The 22,080-nt window shown below is 35.0% G+C and overlaps 1 protein-coding gene and 1 pseudogene across 1 annotated transcript in view; both read left to right on the top strand.

Moving 5' to 3' along the window:
- The first annotated feature begins 8,158 nt into the window (after positions 1-8,158).
- LOC136040056 (protein disulfide-isomerase A6 homolog) lies at positions 8,159-10,344 on the top strand (annotated as a pseudogene).
- A 3,919-nt stretch (positions 10,345-14,263) lies between these two features.
- The window catches only part of LOC136040055 (uncharacterized), a 29,496-nt gene continuing 21,679 nt past the window's right edge, over positions 14,264-22,080 (top strand). The window contains 1 exon segment of the mRNA XM_065724120.1: positions 14,264-15,678. Within this exon segment, the coding sequence (XP_065580192.1) occupies positions 14,394-15,678 (1,285 nt within the window). The 5' untranslated portion in view covers positions 14,264-14,393.

Genomic DNA, 22,080 nt, shown 5'->3' with positions numbered 1-22,080 from the left:
ACAAAAATTATTAAGCATACGATAGGCTCATCTCCTCCTAATACCTCGCTCTTTACGCTAAAGTATTTTTAGTAATTTCAACTATTTATTCTACGGCTTTTGTGATTCAGGGGTCATTCTTAAGAAATTGGGACAAAATTTAAGCTTTAATGTAAAGAGCGAGGTACTAACGAGGGGGTGAGCCCCTTCGTATACGTAATAAAAACATGAGAATACAGAAGTTAGTTACGTAAGCTAATTTGTAAGTTACGTATATCTTTTACGAATAAAAAGATTCGTAAAAAATTAAAATTTTTAGTTGCCTTTTTAAGTAACCAAAAACTCGGACGGCAACTAGGCATCCTCCCCCGCTCCATTTTTTCTCAAAATAATTCGATCAAAACTATGAGAAAGCACTTTAGGCAAAAAAATAAATATTAAAATTTCGGTTTAATTATTCATCTGCGGAGAGCCAAAATCAAAACATGCATTGATTCAAAAACGTTCAGAAATTAAATAAAAAGAAACAGTTTTTTTAACAGAAGTAAGGAGCGACATTAAAACTTAAAACGAACAGAAATTACTTCGTATATGAAAGAGGCTGCTTCCTCATCAACGCCCCGCTCTTTACGCTAAATTTTTTACTGTTTTAAAAAGTAGAGTTAAGAGAAAGAGTCAAACTTTAGCGTAAAGAGTGGGGCGTTGAGGAGGAAACAGCCTCTTTCATATACGGGATAATTTCTGTTCGTTCTAAGTTTTAATGTTGCTCCTTACTTTCATTTAAAATGCTTGCTTTTTTATCTAATCATTAAAAAGTACGGAAAAAGGTTCTGGAAGAATGTCTGCTTTAAAGGATTTGAGAAATAAACTAGCTAATTTGATCCTCCTAACTCATAAAAGCATATTGGTATTTTTAATCGTACTAATAAGAACTTTGTGAATTACTCGAATAAAAATTTAAATGATAGTTGAGATGCAACTGAATTTGGGGCACGGATTTTTACTTTGAATTTGATTTTAGGGAGTCAAGTGAGACTTAATTTTTCTTGGAATATGGTTAGTAATTTCCGTTGGAATTTGGTAAATCGACACGGGTCTGTTTAGAGGGCATTTCCTGTCATGCCCCAAAGGATTTTGTAAAGTTTTGAAATACTTGGCTTTCCTGATTGGTAGTTCCAGGACAGTTTTTGGCTTGGTTACATACATAAATAAAATTGGGTGGTTTAATCTGACAATGAAATACAACAATCTTTCGGTTAGATCGTATAATTTCCACTTCTCGCCCATTTCTAGCTATATTTTATATTTTATTTCATATTTTAATTACCCTACATCGCTCACTACTCTACATACTACCTATCCTTTTTGAAGCTATAGCACTTTCCTTTCTACCAAAACAATAAAATCGCTACTTTACTATTTTACTTCCTCACAACCAATTAGCATTTTATTTACAGGTGCCAAGACATCAATTTGGTTTCAAATATGATGTTTTCTAAAGAACATAGAGCTGGATTGCGCTCAAGACTCATCTTCAAATGCGAATCATGTCATGAGGAAGCCACAATTCACACAGAAAAACCCCTTGCTCCTAGAAGGCTTAAAAAAAAAGACTCAACGAAAACCGTAGTCAAAAAACGGAAAAGGACTGATTTTGATAGTGTGAATACTATCAGAAAGAAACACAAGACAGAAACAGGAACAGTAAGTGTCAACAAAGAGGTAGTGGTTGGTGCAATAAATGGTGGAATGACTCACGCCCAGGTTCAAGAACTTTTCTCTACCATTGGAATAAATACCCCGTCTCAGAAAGTCTTTACGAAATTTGAGAAAGAAATTTGCGTAGAATTGGAAAAAGTTCTCTATGACTATCTTATCGAAAATGGGAAAACCGAGCGAAGGATGGCACTGGAAGCAGGTGAGAAAATTCACCCAAATGGAGCTGTAGAGACATGTGTTATAGTTGATGGAAGCTGGTGTACACGAAGTTATGGGAATAGATATCTTGCACTCTCAGGCTGTGGAGTGGTGATAGGTTTCTATTCGAAGAAATTCTTAAATCTAGGAATTAGGAACAAATATTGCTGTACTTGCGTGAAATACAGGCATCAAGTAAATAGATCTGTTCCTGAACAAATATGTTTTATGAACTGGCAGGGGCCCAGTACAGGTATGGAGTCAGATATACTAGTTGACGCATTCCGAATAGCAACATCCATGCACAATCTAAGATATACTCGATTTGTTGCCGACGGCGATTCAAGTACCCATTCTGGAATTATAGCAAGGGTACCATATGGCAGAAATGTAGAAAAAATTTAGTGTGCTAATCATGCGTGCAAATGCTTGAAAACGGACTATATAAGAAGCAGCATGAAAATGCCGAATGCAGAAGATTTCTTAGTGCCGCAATAATAAAGAAAATGTGTGATTTTGCCAGAAATGCAATTGTATGTGCCACCACAGAGAAGAAAAGCGTGAAGGATCTCATCAATGCACTGAAGGCAATTCCTCTACATTTTTTCCGTGGCGACCATAGATTTTGTCCTACACGCTGCTCGTTCTCCGGGAAAGTTCTACAGGTCAATCCTGGACACCCCTAGCAACATCTTTCTCAGCCATGTGTATTCAGCCTTTGATACGCTGACCAGAAGGGCTCGTCTACTGATAGGAAACCACACGAGCAGCCTGGCTGAATATTTTATGAGCATAGTTGCAAGGCTTATAGGTGGCAAAAACATCATGGTTAGCCAAAGTGCGCAATATACCACCCGTGTTAAAGCAGCAGGAATCCGATTTACGAAAGATCACTCAGCTCGCCTTGAAATATTTCGAAGAACTGTAGGATCTACACCAAGTAGGCAGTTGAAAAAACTTGCACAACAGCGGGCCATGACTACTGCTCGATGTAAAAAACTGTCTGCTAAAAAGCGCCTTTTCACTAATGCTTCCACAAAACTCCCTTCAAAAGAAATCAGGGAGCCAACCGGAGCACACAAAAAATATGGCTCGAACGCAACTGCTCCGGATCTTGATTGCAGTGCGCTCGAAATTGCAAAAACAGATATTTTGACTCGTCTCCAATGTACTGCAACAGATATCCTCAGTATCGAAAAAGCCACTAGGCTTCAGAGAAATTCTATCGATAATAGCTGGATAGAATACAGAAAAAACAGAATTACAGCTTCCGTAGCTGGTGCTGTTTGTAAAAGGCGGTTGAAGACTGTGGGCTCATTAGTTCGGCAGCTGCTGTATCCCAGAAACCGCCAAACAAAGGCAATGGAGCATGGTCAGATGTATGAGCCTGTAGCTATTGCAGCTTTTGCAAAGAAAATGGGTTGCATTGTGAACTCTGCTGGGCTTTTCATTCACAAGGAATACGGGTTTCTAGGGGCCAGTCCGGACGGGATAGCAATTTTTCCTTCGGGTGAGAAGGCTCTTTTGGAGGTGAAGTGCCCTTTGACAGCAAAAGGGCTTACATTGGAAGAGTGGAGAGCGCTTAAAAAAAATACATGTCTAGAAAAGAAAGTTAATAGTGAAATAAAGCTGAAAAGAACACATGACTACTATTACCAAGTTCAAATGCAATTGGAATGTTGTGACATTGATTTTGTATACTTTGTAATATTTTAAGGGGAAGAGGAATTATATTATGAAAAGATTGGTCGTGAACGTGAATTCTGGTCTAACAAAATGCTGCCAAATCTACAAAAATTTTATTTTGAGGCACTGTTACCAGAAATTGTCGACGGAAGGTTGCCAAGAAGTATGGAGATACGAGAACCGTTTATATAAATCCAACTGTGCTAGGTATGGGTAGTTATCATGTGTCATTACAGTCTTATCCGAATACAAATTCAGATATACAAATACTCAAGCAACAATCGAACTTTAGAATATTTTTTAATGAACCCGTATGGATAAGCTAAATAAAAAAAAACAAGTTTTTTTTTAACTGAAAGTAAGGAGCGACATTAAAACTTAAACGATCAGAAATCACTTCGTATATGAAAGGGGCTGCTCCCTCCTCAACGCCCCGCTTTTTACGCTAAAGTTTTTTACTGTTTTAAAAAGTAGAATTGAGAGAAAGAGTAAAACTTTAGCGTAAAGAGCGGGGCGTTGAGGAGGGAGTAGCCCCTTTCACATAAGAATTAATTTATATTCGTTTTAAGTTTTAATGTTGCTCCTTGCTTTCAGTTAAAAACATGTCTTTTTTTTATTTAATATCTGAACGTTTTTGAACTAATGCATGTTTTGATTTTGGCTCTCCACAGATGAATAATTAAAACGAAATTTCATATTTATATGGCTTTCTCATAATTTTGATAGAATCACTTTGAGAAAAAAGGAGCAGGGGAGGAGGCTTAGTTGCCCTCCAATGTTTTGGTTACTTAAAAAGGCAACTAGAACTAGAACTTTTAATATTTTACGAACGTTTTTGCTAGTAAAAGATCTACGTAACTTACGAGTTAGCTTACGTAACGAACTTCTGTATTCTGTTAGTGTTAAATTTTAATGCTGCTCCTTACTTTCAGTTGAAAAAAACTGTTTCATATTTATTTTTGTATTGTTCTATTTTGAAATAAGGCTAGAAAATACTGCGCTCCCTTCATGTAAAATTTTCTTCCCCATGACAAATTCCTCCATGGAAAGTTCCCCCAACATAACCCCCTGTTCTCAACCCCCCCCCCCCCAACCAAAAATCCTCCTGAAAACGTCTGTACATTTCCCAATAACCATTACTATATAAACACTGATCAAAGTTTGTAACTTGTAGCCCCTTCCACGGGGATTCTGGTGGAATAAGTCGTCCCCAAAGACACAGTTATAAGGTTTTTCGACTATGCTGAATAAAATGGCTATCTCACAATTTTAATCGGGTGACTGTGGGAAAATAATTAGCGTGGGAGGAGGCCTAGGTGCCCTCCAATTTTTTAGATCACTTAAAAAGGGTACTATATACTTCATTTTTTATATATAATTCACTTGTATATAACTTCATTTCCGTTGGAATGAGCCCGCTCGCAACATTCTATGACAACTGGTTCGATATAATCACCCCTGGAAAAAAAATCCATATTTTTGCTGATAGAAGCTTAACACTTCCACGGTAGGGTTCCCTGATAGGCTGATTCGGATGGGTGTAATTTTGGTTTTATTACTTTTATCGGGTGTTTCCCTCTATTTTCTAAAATAAGGCAATTTTTCTTAGACTCGTAATTTTAGATAGGTATCTCATATATTTAAAGTCAGCATTAAAATGCGATTTTGTTCATGTAGCTATTGGTATCAAAAATCCGTTTTTTAGAGTTTTGGTTACTATTGAGCCGGGTCGCTCCTTAGTACAGTTCGTTACCACGAACTTTTTGATAAAATGAAATAAATTTGTCACTTCGCTGCGAGCAATCATTTAAATTATATTTTTCTAAATAGGTCTGCATGAAGTAAAAACCCGAAAATATGTACTTTTTATTAGTAATTTCCACAATTTTATACCGCGTCTCCTGGCAAATAATGATGACCAGACCACAGGCACACACGCAGGCGAGGGATTCACCCACCTTAAATTTGTATAATGCTTAATTTGTCAGCGAAATGTTTAATTTTCCTGTGTTCTCTTGGTATTTCTTTCGTAAGAGCTGAACCCCCCTCCTCCAAAAAAAATCTCGAATAATAATTTCTCTAATTTTCTCCTCGAATAATAGTTCTTTTCCAAATAAATATTCCTATTTACTTGTCGAATTACGAAGAATGAATATACATTAGTCGTAATTTTCAGTGAGAAACCCCTTGAGTTTAATGACGGCAGTGAAATCTGATAACCTTGAGTATTTGTGTGATATGCCGCGATTGAAAAAGAACTAACAGACAGTATAATTTTTGGAGGAGCGTCCGGCCTTAACCTTAGGTATTGAGAGTAATATGAGTTTATTTTTACATTTATTTACTTACCTTAATGTTTTGTGTGCTAAAATTGACAAAAAAAAAGTCACGAAAAATTTCAGTTATACCGTTTAACCATTGTATATTATTTTGTTTTTCTCATATGTTTTTAAGTTAGAAGAATATACAATATTTTAGGATAAAAGCCTAGCCACATTTAAAACAAACGAACATTTATTTTTGCATATAATAGGTAGCTGTACACTCTCATAAATTCAGAAAAAAAAATGCAAAACAACGATATCCAAGTATTAAAAATATCTTAATTTATAAATTTGAAACAAAAATTTTGTCATGGGAAAAATTCCTTTTTCTATTTGGAATTATTGTCGTTTCTTAAATTAGATTATTGATAAATGGATAGAAAATATCTTGCACCGAATATATGTACCCAAACATATCTTGCCCTGAAACATAACATGCACCAAATACATTGATTATAGGTAGTTTTCATTTTTCACTAAGGAAAATACTAAGGATTTTCAGCAAAAGAAATGATTGTTTACCTTTGATCATGTATACGAAGTCTGATGGTCTGTTCAAAGCCAAGAGAGTTTGGTCAAGAACTGACACGACACGCTGGGTGGGCAACAAACTTAGGACACTCTACTAGATTAGCCAATGGCATACCTTGGAAGAAGCGGAACATCTGCTGGTATTCTGGATGAGCAGTGAAGAGTCTAAAAAAATAATCATTCCTTATTTGGTAGGTACTATTTTACTGTTTTTAAAACGGACTTCTCACTTTTTTTAAGAACTAGTTCAATGAAAAGAATTGTATAAATTCAAAAACCAAGATCAAGGTTCTGACTATTTTTTTTTCTATTACCAAATCTTGTTTTTAAGAATTCCCAAAAATGAGAACAAGGAAACAATTTAAAACACGCCTAGTAGCCTATTGAACATCACAATATACTAACTGATGGTCGTAATTGACACTGTAAAAAATTATGCTACACATGTAAAAACTAAGCACATGCAAGGCCGTATCACGTATTTTTTGGATTTGGGGGGGGGGAGGAAGGTGTATTTTTGGCTGGAGAAAGGTTTTAATTTTTGCAGGGGGAATGGGTACAAAACACGAAAAATGTCTTTATATCCATTTGTTGCTTTATTACGAGTCAGACAAAAATTTGGGGGGCGTTGGTTCAAACTTGTTCCCCCCCCCCCCCTCCCAAAATATACCCCAGCATTTATATATATATAAAATATTTAAGATGGCTTGAAGATATTTATTAGATCTATAAAGACCAAATGCTTTCAATAGATTTACTAAATATTTCACAATGGGAAAGGAGAATAGCTTGGCGCCCCAAATTTTGTTTTGATGAGAACACACAAAAATGGTCCTAAAATTTGAGTTTATTTGGAGCTGTAGAAATAAGAGGCTCCAAAGGTGATGCATCTATTTTGGTGGTTTCAGGCACCTTAACATTAATGATAGAGTCGAGTCTTTGTTAGCCCTTGTTAGCGCATTTGTTAAGATTATAGCCTCTATGTACAATATAGTTAAGATTGTAGTACGAGTAAGCAAGGATTTCTCTAGGGTTATTAGGAGTAGAATTGGTGTTAAGCAGGGATGTACAATTTCCTCAAGGCTATTTTCATTGTATATTAATGATTTAAAAGAGTATTTGATAGGCAGGGGCGCCCGAAATATTAAGCTTTCAAGTGCAAGCGTTATGGCATTACTTATTGCGGATGACATAGCATTCGTATCGGAAAGTAAATAACATTTGCAACAACTGCTAGATCTAGCTTCTTCTTATTTTAGGAATAAGAAACTAGTTTTAAACATAAAGAATTCATTGGTAATGTTTTTTAAGAAAAGTGGAGATTAGATAGATCCACAGTGTCAGTTTAAGCATGAAGGTAGGACACTAGACTATGTAGATGAATTTCAGTACTTAGGGTGTAGGCTTTCGTCAGATGGGAAATGGAAGAAACATCTCAAGATGGTAGAAAGTAAGGGAAATAGACTACTAGGATTGTTAAGTAAAAGTAGTATTAAGGAAATTAGGGATGTAGGACTGCTAAAGTATGTTTTTAATGCTAGGGTTAGATCGGCTTTGCATTACGGGGCGGAGCTTTGGGGGTTTAATAAGGAATTAAATTTAGAAAGAATGCAGTTGAGGTTTTTTTTAAGCGTATGTTAGGCCTTGATAATAAGTTTAATGGGCTGTTAATGAGAGGGGATAAAGGAATAAAGTACATGAGACAGAGTAGGTTAATTAGAATGATTAAATATTGGGAAAGGGTGTCATCGATAGAAGATAATAGGCTAGTTAAACAAGCATTTTTAATTATGCTTCAAGATAGGAGGAATGATTCGGGGCCATATCAGGTGAAGAATATATTAGACCGTGCAGGGCTAGGGAATTGCTGGAATGAGGGAAAGGGGATAGGAGAGATGGTAGGGACAGTATCTAGGTTAGTTGCTACTAGGCTAGAATCTCAGGAAGTTCAGGTTTGGCAAGCTGAGAAGGCCACCTCGCCGTCCCTTGGGATATATGCGGATGTCAAGGAGAATTTGGGCGAAGAAATTTACCTAAAAATGGGATTGGCTCCAGATGATTTGAAAGGGGTAATATATGTAAGGGGGATTTTTATACCTCTTGGAGAACGAAGGAAATATTTAGGGAGAAATAGATTGAGGTATGGTCTTTACAGTTGCCCTTTGTGTGGAGAGATGGATGAGACAATGCACCATTTTTAGGGGATTGTAGGGAGTTGAGGGAGTCGTGCTTGGAAATATTTGGTAGGGAGGTTGGGGGGAGGAATTGGATTTCGGAAATCTTGAGAATGAGGTGTTACTTAAGAATAAGTAATATTTTAAAGTTCGTCCGGGTAGGTATGAAGTATCGTGATGTTTTCTTAAATAATTTATTTAATGAATTTTCAGTCTAAGTTTGTTACTGTATTTTTTTCATTTGTTTGGGCCAAATGGCCCAATTGGGGTTTCGTGTGTATATAAATATATATATATATATATATATATATATATATATATATATATATATATATATATATATATATATATATATATATATATATATATATATATATATATATATATATATATATATATATATATTTATATATAAATATATATAAATATATATATATATATGTATATATATATATATATATATGTATATATATATATATATATATATATATATATATATATATATATATATATATATATATATATATATATACATATATATATATATATATATATATATATATATATATATATATATATATATATATATATATATATATATATATATATATATATAAGCGAAGCAAATAAAAGGAGCAAAACAAAAAGAAGCCAGAAGCTTACAATGGAGCAAGAACTGCTGATGGGCTCATTGTTGCTGCTTTAAAGGCTTTAAAAGCGAAAGTCAATAATCAAATGGGTGGAATCAAGAGTAGTTCTTCGGGTATTAGCGATGTTATTGAACTGACTGATGACAACTTTGACAAACTTATTCTTGGATCCGATGATTTGTGGCTTGTCGAACTTTATGCACTATGGTGTGGCCACTGTAAGAACCTGGCACCTCATTGGGCTCAAGCAGCCACTGAACTTAAAGGCAAAGTCAAACTGGGAGCTCTTGATGCGACAGTTCACTCAATCAAGGCGCAAGAGTATGGTTTTCAAGGCTACCCAACAATCAAGTATTTCCCATCTGGTAAGAAGGATAAACATTCAGCACAAGATTATGATGGTGGCAGAGTTTCACAAGATATTGTCTCCTGGGCTCTTGAGAAAGCAGCAGAAAGTGTACCGGCTCCAAACATTTAACAGATAACATCTGAGTCGGTCTTCAAGTCAGCCTGTGTCGATCATCCACTTTGCGTTATTTCAATTCTGCCAAACATATACGACTGTCAATCTGAATGTCGCAATAACTACTTGGAAATTCTCAGAACCATGGGAGAAAAATACAAAAAGAAAATGTGGAGATGGCTTTGGGCTGAAGCAAGCAGTCAGCCAGAATTAGAAGAAGCTCTAGAATTTGCCGGTTTTGGATATCCAGCTATGGCTGTTATAAGTCATAAGAAGATGAAGTATTTGACGTTGCGTGGCCCCTTCTCTAGTGATGGAATCAATGCATTTTTAAGGGATCTCTCGTATGGCAAAGGATCGACAGCTCCCATTCGAGGTACTGAATTGCCCAAAATTCGGGATGTTGAGCCTTGGGATGGAAAAGAAGCTATTTTAGAAGTCGAAGAAGACATAGATCTCTCCGATGTCGAATTGGATGAACTACCGAAAGATGAATTATAATTCGCCACTTTAAATCAAATACTTTTTTTTATAGTTGTATTAATTCACTGTTTAAATATCTGATATTCCTTTTTTTCTTGGAAATTTATTTTTCCAATTAGAAATATTTTACAAGTTGTTTGCTTTGTTTAGTCAGTTTTTGTAACTCTTGCTAAGAAATAAATTTCGTATACAATGTTTTAGGATAAAAGCCTAGCCACATTTAAAACAAATGATCATTTACTTCGGCATATAATAGGTAGATGTGCACTCTCTCTCGTAAATTCAGAAAAAAAAACAAAAAAATGCAAAAGAACAATATCCAAGTATTAGAAATATCTTAATTTATAAATTTGAAACAAAAATTTTGTCATGGAAAAAATTCCTTTTTCTATTTGGAATTATTGTCGTATATATATATGTTCGCTTTTACCAAATTAGTTTGGATGTTATTTATGATTGTTTTTTATCCGTCGGGTAGACCAATTTTGTATTTGCTACATCAAATAATACTTTATTTCCTTTTTTAAAATTTGCTCCTATTATTGCCTCATATGGTTTTTGCAAATTATAAATTTACTAGGAAAGTTCCTATTATCCTTGTGTATAGTTAGATACACAGATCCTATAACGTCTAGATCACGTCCGGTTACATTGGGGCATATATTACTCATTAGTCGTTAAATATAATTGGCAAATTTGTTAAACACGGATGCATTTATCACATTTACCGTTGTCCCTGAATCTATAAGGGCTGGAGGAGGAGAGGGAAGTGAAAGTGGACTGCTTGATAGCCTCACAAAACTCGTTGTTGAAAAAGCCGGTCCACCAGTGCTACCCCGTCGTTCAACTACAACCGTGGTAAAGTGGATGTTTGCTACCTTGGACACAACCATAAAGCTTGTCCGGTTATGTTGATTGATGAACATAAAAGACCCATACCTGGAAAAAGCAGATCCAGTCCCCAAGACTACGAAAAAACCAAAGAATACTGCTTGGCTGAAGCCTTTCGAAGATTCGTCCTTCCCAGCTGAAGACTGCTCTTTATTCTACAGCAAACGACCATTTAGAAGAGTTCGTTGGCTAAGACCCCATAAAATATGTTCAGATCCACAGTTTATGGTGAACGATGCATCAAGATTTGATAATCAACAAGGAGAGCTTGGTGATTGTTGGTAATTGGCTGCTATGACAAATCTTACAATCAATACAGTTCTTTTTAAACGAATTTTACCTGATGATCAGTCCTTAGACGATGGCAAGTATGCTGGAATTTTTCACTTCAGGTTTTGGCAGTATGGCCAATGGGTGGATGATGTGATAGATTAGTCCACCTTCAATCCAAAGAGAAAAATGAATTTTCGATTGCATTGTTAGAGAGGGCTTATGCAAAATTATATGGTAGCTATGAAGCCCTTAAAAGCGGCACCACCTCTGAAGCCATAGAGGAGTTTACTGGGGGAGTGGCAGAAATGTATAAACTAAACATTTCAATGCTCAATGTTCATTCAATGCTCTCCTCGAGTTAACATCTCAGTATCGGAGAGCGCGCATTTTGACTTATTTTATGCTAATCTTGTGAACAACTGTGAATAGTTATTATGTCCAGTAAAAAGAGACGTAATGATATGGAATCCAAACGATTATCTGTGGAAGATTCAACAGCCCAAGTGACAATACGTGATTCGATTGACGCGCTGACCAGTTTGGTCCATCAGATTTTAGAAACAGTTAAAGCAACGCGGGAAGAGAAACAAGGTTTGAGATTTGAATTATCCAAAATCTGTTCTGACATTAGTGGTCTAACTTCCAAAGTAGATGATATTGAAATCATAACTGCGACCCACTCGGATACAATAACAAAGATTCAGGCAGAATTAAAAGATATACGAAAGAAAGAAGCCCATGGATTAGGCCCTCTCACTGATAGGGTCCTCATATTGGAGAATTTGGAAAAGAAAGATAACATTATTGCTTGGAATTTAAAGGCTGCCTCAGTGCCGGAGGCCTCGACGAAAATGGAACATTTGCTGGAAAACTTCTTACAACTAAAAATTAATTTTGAAGTTAAAGAAGTACATGACAAATTTGTTACAATACGACTCATGAACTCGGATGACAAATTCTCGGTACTTCAAGCGAATAAACAATTACGTGCCCACCCCTGGAAAAAAAAACTTGATAAAGCGACAAAATTTGATTACAATGGAGTTTTCTTCAGTGATGATGTTAGTCAAACCAGCAGGGAGATTCGCACTACGCTGAATCAAAAAAAGAAAGAAATGAAAGATAAAGGTTTTGTTGCATGGATCCCACCCACGGTACCACCCAGATTATGCTACATAGACCAGGACGAAGGAAACAAAAAAAGAAGTGGTATAATGTCCGACCAGTCGAATAAATTGTGTTATTTTTTTTGTCATTATAAGGGATTTGTTCATAATAGTCACTACATAAATGCGCAAATGTGTTGGTGTGCGCACATTGTAGTCAAAATGTGCGTGTTCTCTGTTGAATAGAATGAACATACTTCCACCGGAATGCAATGGAATTCTCCGACGTCTGCGGTTTTTATGTTTTCTTTTTTCTCTTTTTTGAGTGGTCTTTTGTTAAATTGTTGATTAACTGAATCGAGGCTTTTTTGTTGATTTATTATATTGAGTTTACATAATTTACCTGATCTTGCAAGCAGAACTAAACTGTTAGAGGAAAATCCTTTTGATATACTGGAATGCATTAGGGATGTTAAGGATGATGAAGCAGTAATTTTGGAAGATAGCCCGAATAACAATATTCATTTATGGATTATTCTATCTTCACATGCAGTAATGTAGGTTTTTCTAGTTTTAACTGCAGAGGTTTACTTAGTAGCATTGAGTTCAAAGATGACATAATTAATAAAAATAAAATTGAAGCTTTAGCTTTAAGCGAATCTTTCTTAAATGATAGGAATATTAATGATGTAATGTTTCTTGATTATGATTTTGTTCATGAGGGTAGAAAACACCATCAGCATGGTGGATTAGGATTTATCACAAGAAAAGAGTTAAAATCGAAAATAAGACGAGACCTAATGATTTGGAATGTAGAAATGATTTTTGAAACGTGTATTCTGGAATGTGAAGTTAATAAAATATCAACAATTATGATATCTTTATATCGTCCACCTTCCGGAAGCATAGATCAATTTTTGATGCAATTTGAAATTTTATTCAATAAAATATCACAAATGAATAAGCAAATGTTTATTTTGATGATTTCAACCTAGACCTAATAAAAATTCAAGCAAAGCAAAATGATTCGAAGATAAGATAATTTTTAGAACTAATGCTTTGTCAAGGACTGCTCCCATCATGTCCGATTCCAACTCGAATAGATGATAATGGAGCAACATTAATTGATAATATTTTTTCTAATAGTATTTGTTTTTCAACTTTTGTCATATTAAACGATATTTCACATCACGGTGTGATAAATTTCTGAATTTAATTTGGACAGATCTAAAAAAAAATAAACGTAATGAAAAAACAGGTCGTATAATAAATGCGAATCAATTGCGCGTTTAATTATTAAGCTAGGAGATATAGATTGGAAGGAAGTTGTCAGTACTGAGGATACAAACAAGGCATTGGAAATGTTTTTTTAAATCATTTAATGATGGTTTTAATGATATATGTCCGAAAGTTAAAAGGAAAACACTCAAGTCAATGCCACAAAAACATGGATATCCCCGAGACTGTTAAAATGTATTAATGAAGAAAATAGACTATACAAAATTAAATGCAACTATCCGTCTGATGAAAACATCCAGAAATTCAAATTGTACAAAAATGCTCTGACTAGAACTTTGAGAGAAACTGAAAGAAATTATTATGAGAAGGAAATATCTTCAGCTGCGTCCCAGCAGAAAATGTGGGAAATCTTGCGTCATAAATTAAATAAAAATAAACAAAGAGCTATACCGTCTTTTCTTAATAACTGAAATGACGCTAATGAATCAACTGAAAAAAAGAATATCGCAGAATTATTTACTAAGCATTTCAGTAAAATTGGTAAAATTTAAAACTTGATCTTCCTTGTTTTGAAATCTGTTTGACTTCTTAACAAGATAACATATGAACAAGTTGACTTGAATATATTTATAATTTAAAGAACATTTTCTGAATCTTCATCAAAAGGCTGTCGAAGAATGAACTTAAAATTCTTAGGTATTTTGTTTGTGCTCCACTATGGATCATGTTTGTATCCTTCCAATGGTGATGTGGTTGAATTGACCCCTTCAAATTTTGATTCTCTAGTGAGAAAAAGTGATGACATTTGGATTGTAGAATTTTTTGCTCCTTGGTGTGGAAACTGTAAAAGTTTAGCTCCAGAATATGCTAAAGCTGCAAAAGGTTTGAAGGGTGTTGTGAAAGTTGGTGCAGTAAATGCTGACGAGCATAATTCACTTGGTGGTGAGTTTGGTGTGCGTGGTTTCCCAACTATTACAATTTTTGGAGCAAATAAAAAGAAGCCAGAAGATTACAATGGAGCAAGAACTGCTGATGGGCTCATTGATGCTGCTTTCAAAGCTTTAAAAGCCAAAGTCAATAATCAAATGGGTGGAAAGAAGAGTAGTTCTTCGGGTAGTAGCGATGTTATTGAACTGACTGATGACAACTTTGACAAACTTGTTCTTGGATCCGAGGATTTGTGGCTTGTCGAATTTTATGCACCATGGTGTGGCCACTGTAAGAACCTGGCACCTAATTGGGCTCAAGCAGCCACTGAACTTAAAGGAAAAGTCAAACTGGGAGCTCTTGATGCGACAGTTCACTCAATCAAGGCGAAAGAGTATGGTATTCAAGGCTACCCAACAATCAAGTATTTCCCATCTGGTAAGAAGGAAAAACATTCAGCACAAGTTTATGATGGTGGTAGAGTTTCACAAGATATTGTCTCCTGGGCTCTTGAGAAAGCAGTGGAAAGTGTACCGGCTCCAAAAATAGAACAGATAACATCTGAGTCAGTCTTCAAGTCTGCCTGTGTCGATCATCCACTTTGCGTAATTTCAATTCTGCCAAACATATACGACTGTCAATCTGAATGTCGCAATAACTACTTGGAAATTCTCAGAACCATGGGAGAAAAATACAGAAAGAAAATGTGGGGGTGGCTTTGGGCTGAAGCAAGCAGTCAGCCAGAATTAGAAGAAGCTCTAGAACTTGGTGGTTTTGGATATCCAGCTATGGCTGTTATAAGTCATAAGAAGATGAAGTATTTGACGTTGCGTGGCCCCTTCTCTAGTGATGGAATCAATGCATTTTTAAGGGATCCCTCGTATGGCAAAGGATCGACAGCTCCCATTCGAGGTGCCGAATTGTCCAAAATTCGGGATGTTGAACCTTGGGATGGAAAAGATGTTATTTTAGAAGTCGAAGAAGACATAGATCTCTCCGATGTCGAATTGGATGAACTGCCGAAAGATGAATTATAATTCGCCGCATTAAATCAAATATTTTTTTTATAGTTGTCTTAATTCACTGTTTAAATATCTGATATTCCTTTTTTCTTGGAAATTTATTTTTCCAATTAGAAATATTTTACAAGTTTTTTGCTTGTGTTTAGTCAGTTTTTGTAACTCTTGCTAAGAAATCGACCGGGACACAGGGAAATAACAACAACGGGGGCGCCGGGGGGCACAGGGGGATGAATGTTCGATTAGCAATCACCATCAACAAACTTCAAGGGCAATAATTAGAATAAAGTGGTATAGATCTGACTACAGATTGTTTTTCCCATGGACAATTATATGCTGCATGTTCAAGAGTCGGTAAACCTGACAATCTATTTATATGCACAGACAATGGAACAGCCAAAAATGTTGTATATTCGCAAGTTTTACGTAGTTAATATATATATATATATATATATATATATATATATATATATATATATATATATATATATATATATATATATATATATATATATATATATATATATATATATATATATATATATATATCTATCTATATAAAAATAAGTTGTCTGTCTGTGGATGTGTGGATGGGTCAGGTGACGTCACCTGAAAAAACTGGATCAGGTGACGTCAAAACTGAAAAAACTAAAAAAAGGCAAAAACTACAAAAAAAACTAAAAACTAATAAAAAAATAAAAAAGCTAAAAAACTAAAAAAACTATAAAGGTAAAAACCAATAAAAAACTAAAAAAAAAACTGAAAAAACTAAAAAAAGGCAAAAACTACAAAAAAAAACTAAAAACTAATAAAAAAAGTAAAAAAGCTAAAAAACTAAAAAAACTAAAAAAACTAAAAAAAGGTAAAAAACTAAAAAAAATAAAAAATAAAAAAAAACTAAAAAAAAGGAAAAAACTGAAAAATAAGCTAAAATAAAGGTAAAAACCAATAAAAAACTAAAAAGAAAAAAAGGAAAAAACTAATAAATGACGACACTCAAAGAGAAAGCGACCAGGACAAAAGGAATGTTCGATTAGCAATCAACAAAGCACCGGGACACAGGGAGTATAAATGACGACCAGGACATAAGTATAAAAAAAAAACTATCTATATATATAAAAATAAGTTGTCAAACTAAAAAAAGGCAAAAACTACAAAAAAAACTAAAAACTAATAAAAAAGCTAAAAAACTAAAAAAACTAAAAAAAAGGCAAAAACTACAAAAAAAACTAAAAACTAATAAAAAAAAATAAAAAAGCTAAAAAACTAAAAAAACTAAAAAAACTAAAAAAAGGTAAAAAACTAAAAAAGCTAAAAACTAAAAAAAACTAAAAAAAAGGAAAAAACTGAAAAATAAGCTAAAATAAAGGTAAAAACCAATAAAAAAACTAAAAAAAAACTGAAAAAACTAAAAAAAGGCAAAAACTACAAAAAAACTAAAAACTAATAAAAAAAGTAAAAAAGCTAAAAAACTAAAAAAACTAAAAAAACTAAAAAAACTAAAAAAGGTAAAAAACTAAAAAAAATAAAAAATAAAAAAAAACTAAAAAAAAGGAAAAAAACTGAAAAATAAGCTAACATAAAGGTAAAAACCAATAAAAACTAAAAAGAAAAAAAGGAAAAAACTAAAAAAAATTTTCATCTAAAAAACTAAAAAAAACTAAAAAGGTAAAAACTAAAAGAACTAAAAAAGAAAAAAATAAATGACGACACTCAAAGAGAAAGCGACCAGGACAAAAGGAATGTTCGATTAGCAATCAACAAAGCACCGGGACATAGGGAGTATAAATGACGACCAGGACATAAGTAAAAAAAAAATTAACAAAACTAAAAAGAAGGTAAAAACTACAAAAAACTAAAAAGAAAAAAAAACTAAAAACTAATAAAAAAACTAAAAAATCTAAAAATCTAAATAAACTAAAAAAGAAAAAAAAAGGAAAAAAATAAAGGAGAAAAACAAAACTAAAAAACGAATGTATATACAGACCGGTACACCGGGATACAAATGACGACCGGGACACAGGGACACAACTACAACGGGGACACCGGGGGAAACAGGGGGATATAAATGACGACCGGGACAAAAAAACTAAAAAGAAAAAAAAACTAAAAACTAATAAAAAAACTAAAAAATCTAAAAATCTAAATAAGCTAAAAAAGAAAAAAAAAGGAAAAAAATAAAGGAGAAAAACAAAACTAAAAAACGAATGTATATACAGACCGGGACACCGGGATACAAATGACGACCGGGACACAGGGAATATAAATGACGACCGGGACACAGGGACACAACTACAACGGGGACACCGGAGGAAACAGGGGGATGTAAATGACGACCGGGACACCGGGACAGGGAATGGTCGATTAGCAATCACCATCAACAAAGCTCAAGGGCAATCATTAGAATCATGAGGTATAGATCTGAATACAGATTGTTTTCCCATGGACCATTATATGTTGCATGTTCAAGAGTCGGTAAACCTGACAATCTATTTATATGCAAAGACAATGGGACAGCAAAGAATGTTGTATATTCGCAAGTTTTACGTAGTTAAAACCATATATATATATATATATATCTATCTATATTCACAGGTGGGACATAGGGACACAACTACAATGGCGCGTAACTATTATGGCGCGTAACGACTTACGCGCGCGGGGGGGCTTGGGGGGGGGGGGCGCGAAGCGCCCCCACCAACTAGGTGTTGGGGTGGCGCGAAGCGCCACCCCAACAGCTAGTATATATATATATATATATATATATATATATATATATATATATATATATATATATATATATATATATATATATATATCTATATTCACAGGTGGGACACAGGGACAAAACTACAATGGCGCATAACTAATATAGCGCGTAACGACTTACGCGCGCGAGGGGGCTTGGGGGGCGCGAAGCGCCACCCCAACAGCTAGTATATATATATATATATATATATATATATATATATATATATATATATATATATATATATATATATATATATATATATATATATATATATATAATTACTAGCTGTTGGGATGGCGCGAAGCGCCACCCCAACACCTAGTTTGTGGAGTGCTTCGCGCCCCCCGAGCCCCCCCACGCACGTAAGTCGTTACGCGCCATATTAGTTACGCGCCATTGTAGTTGTGTCCCTGTGTCCCACCTGTGAATATAGATAGATTTATATATGTGTTTCAAACTACGTAAAACTTGCGAATATACAACATTCTTGGCTTTCCCATTGTCTGTGCATATACGAAGCCTTATGTACTAATAATGACGTCATATACAAACGCTCTTTTTACAAACAAACAACCATGCATACACACAACTTGTTTTTATATAGATAGATAGATAGATAGATACAATACAAATTAACTGCGTAAAACTTGCGAATATACAACATTCTTCGCTGTCAAATTGTCGCTGCATATAAATAGATTGTCAGGTTTACCGACCCTCGAACATGCAACGTACAATTGTCCATGGGAAAAACAATCAGTATTAAGATCTATACCACATTTTTCTAATGATTGACCTTGAGCTTTGTTAATGGTGATTGCAAATGCTAATCGAATTGGGAATTGCAATCTTTTAAATTGAAAAGGCAGATCTGTTGGAATCATGGGAATGCGAGGAATAAGAACAGCCTCACCCTCAAAAGGCCCTGTCAAGATTGTGGCCTCTATTAGGTTTTCCATTGTTTTTTTTACGGCAAGTCGCGCGCCATTGCAAAGCTTTGGTGGGTTGATATTTCTTAAAAGTATTATTGGTACGCCTATTTTTAGTTGTAGCACGTGTGGTGGAAACCCTGAAAGATCCACGGAATTTAAAAATTCAGATGGATAATTAACCGCTTCATTTGGTTCCAAAACTGTGTCGACTGACTTGTAAAGGACTGCCTGGTCTCGAATCTTGGTCAAAACAATATTGTTGATTTCGTGGACGTCTATATTTTTTGGTGCAAGAATCGCTCTTTCACTTAGCCATTTATTATTTTTATAATTGTTTAGAATGTTCGGAAATACTTTTTCAATCAATTTATTTTTGGACGTCACTGAATTACAGAAATCAGCAGGTAGTTGTATACGTCCTGAAATTGAGTCTACTGGGAGCTTTCCGTTTCCAATTGCCAGCAATTGATCTGAAAATGTTTGACCAGAGTCATCGTTTTGCAATCGGATACGCATATTTGTAGTTAATTTTAATGTTTTTACGTGTGCCCATAAATTAGAATTTTTCAGGCAAGCATTCATTTCGTCTGCAGGGGTTGATCTCGGTATTATAGGTAATGTTTGCCTGAAATCTCCCGCAAGCAATATTAATGTGCTGCCAAAGGGTTTCGACTTCCCTCGCAAATCTTTCAAGCATTGATCCAGAGCCTCGAGTGATTTTTTGTGTGCCATTGTAAACTCATCCCAAATAATAAGTTTGCATTGTTGCAATACTTTACCCATCCCAGATGATTTGGAAATATTGCACGTGGGAGTTTCTGTAGAATGCAAATTCAGAGGCAATTTCAAAGCGGAATGAGCAGTTCTTCCACCAGGCAGCAATAATACGGCTATTTCGGACGACGCAATTGCCAACGCTATATCATTTTTTGATCGAATTGATGCCAGAATCAGTTTTTTCACAAACGTTTTACCAGTACCTCCTGGCGCATCCAAAAAGAAAATTTCTCCAACGTTGTTATCAACACAATGCATTATCGTATCATAAATGTCTTTTTGTTCCGACGTTAACTTGGAAATGTTATTTTGTACATACGACAATAGATCACTCGTACTGTAACTTTGTTCACGATCCAATTCTACACATGTCGAAACAGCAGCGATACGGTTAGGTGAAGGCATTCCCAAATCCTAAAGAGGTTTGTTTGCCATACGTACGCACAAATCTTCTATAATAAATAAAATTTAGTTATAAATTTCTGATGTAAAATCAAAAGTCATATCTGACGTCTCTAACTGTTTTCGATGGACTATATCTTCGGACATTTTTGACTTATATTTTTCCCATAACTCTGTAGGAGCTGAATGAGAGCAAGTTGTTAAAATGATGCCAAACAATGCGCGAATTTGACTTGGAGTTGAAGTTTCGCATGCGTCATTGATGCAGTTATCCCAGTGTTGGTCATTCTCCAAAAAATTCAGAGCTTGGCATGCACTACGGTAAGTGTCATGTATAGTACCGTTTACAGTTCTCAAATACTCAAAGGATGTCGGACCGGGTACATTCACCAAAAGCTGGCGTAGAAAGAAGCATTCATGTTGATTGGGGTGAACGGTGTAGAGTCTTCCTATCGTGGTATCTTTGAAGATGGTAGGTTGGCCGTCGACTGACTTACCCTGTTTTCGACGTTCAAATACTTTATTTTTAGTATTCCACGTGTAATATGAAGGCACTTCAGTATACAGCAGTTTTTTTGCAAAAGAATCATTTTTGCAAAGCGAAAAGAAAGCGGTTAACTTTGTATCCGGTGGATTCAGGGCTCTTTGTTGCACGTTGGTTTCGGAGAAATAAACACGTTGACCATTCTGTAAATGTACCGCTAAGTGAACAACAGCTGGACTACGTTCATGTATCGGAAATGAAAGAATTCGCCAAACAGCTTCATTACTGCTTATGTATCTTCCAGCCTGATATTGTACGATTTCGTCGATATCTTTGATTTCGGGCTGCAAGCCAAAAACTGCCATGTCACTGCCTTTGTTGACGTATTTACATATGTATTTGATTGTCTTTACGGAGTTACAGTATTCAACGTTTATGTGTGCATTAAATGTTTTTGATAATAACGGGGAATATGGAACAACCCACTGGTTATATACCTCGATGGTGGTACCGTTACGCTTCTTTATTATTGCTGTTTTACCGCCATCTTCAGTAGATCTTCTTCTATATTGTGGGTAACCATCATTGCCAGTAATTGTGTTTGATACTAAAAGTCGAGGATATTGCTTTGTGCACCTTCCTTTGGCCATGCATGGTGAATTTTCGTTCAGTGCACCGCAAGGTCCATGTATCATATTTTTTACAATAATATCATGTAACCCCTTATCGACATTTTCATCAGGTATTTCAGCGGAAATCAAATCATCAATTTCGTTCGAAGTAATTTTTTTATGTAGCCAGATTAGTATATGTGCGTGTGGCAAACCTCGTTTTTGCCATTTCACTGAGTACATCCAGCATCGCACTGACCCAAACACTTCAAGTTTTACTATGTAGTTTATCAGTGATTTCAACTTTTGCCGGAAGACACGGGCCGTAATGTCATGTCTATGAACCGCCGATTTTCCTTGAAGTAAAAGCTGCTGTATCTCGTCCCAAGATTGATTACATGTAAATGTAATAAATAAATCTGGACGACCATAGAGACGAACATACGCAATAGCATCTTGA

The sequence above is a fragment of the Artemia franciscana genome, chromosome 20 (assembly GCF_032884065.1).
Source record: "Artemia franciscana chromosome 20, ASM3288406v1, whole genome shotgun sequence".
Classification (NCBI taxonomy): domain Eukaryota; kingdom Metazoa; phylum Arthropoda; class Branchiopoda; order Anostraca; family Artemiidae; genus Artemia; species Artemia franciscana.
The sequence above is the reverse complement of the archived record's forward strand: the minus strand, read 5'-3'. Positions and strand labels throughout refer to the sequence as shown.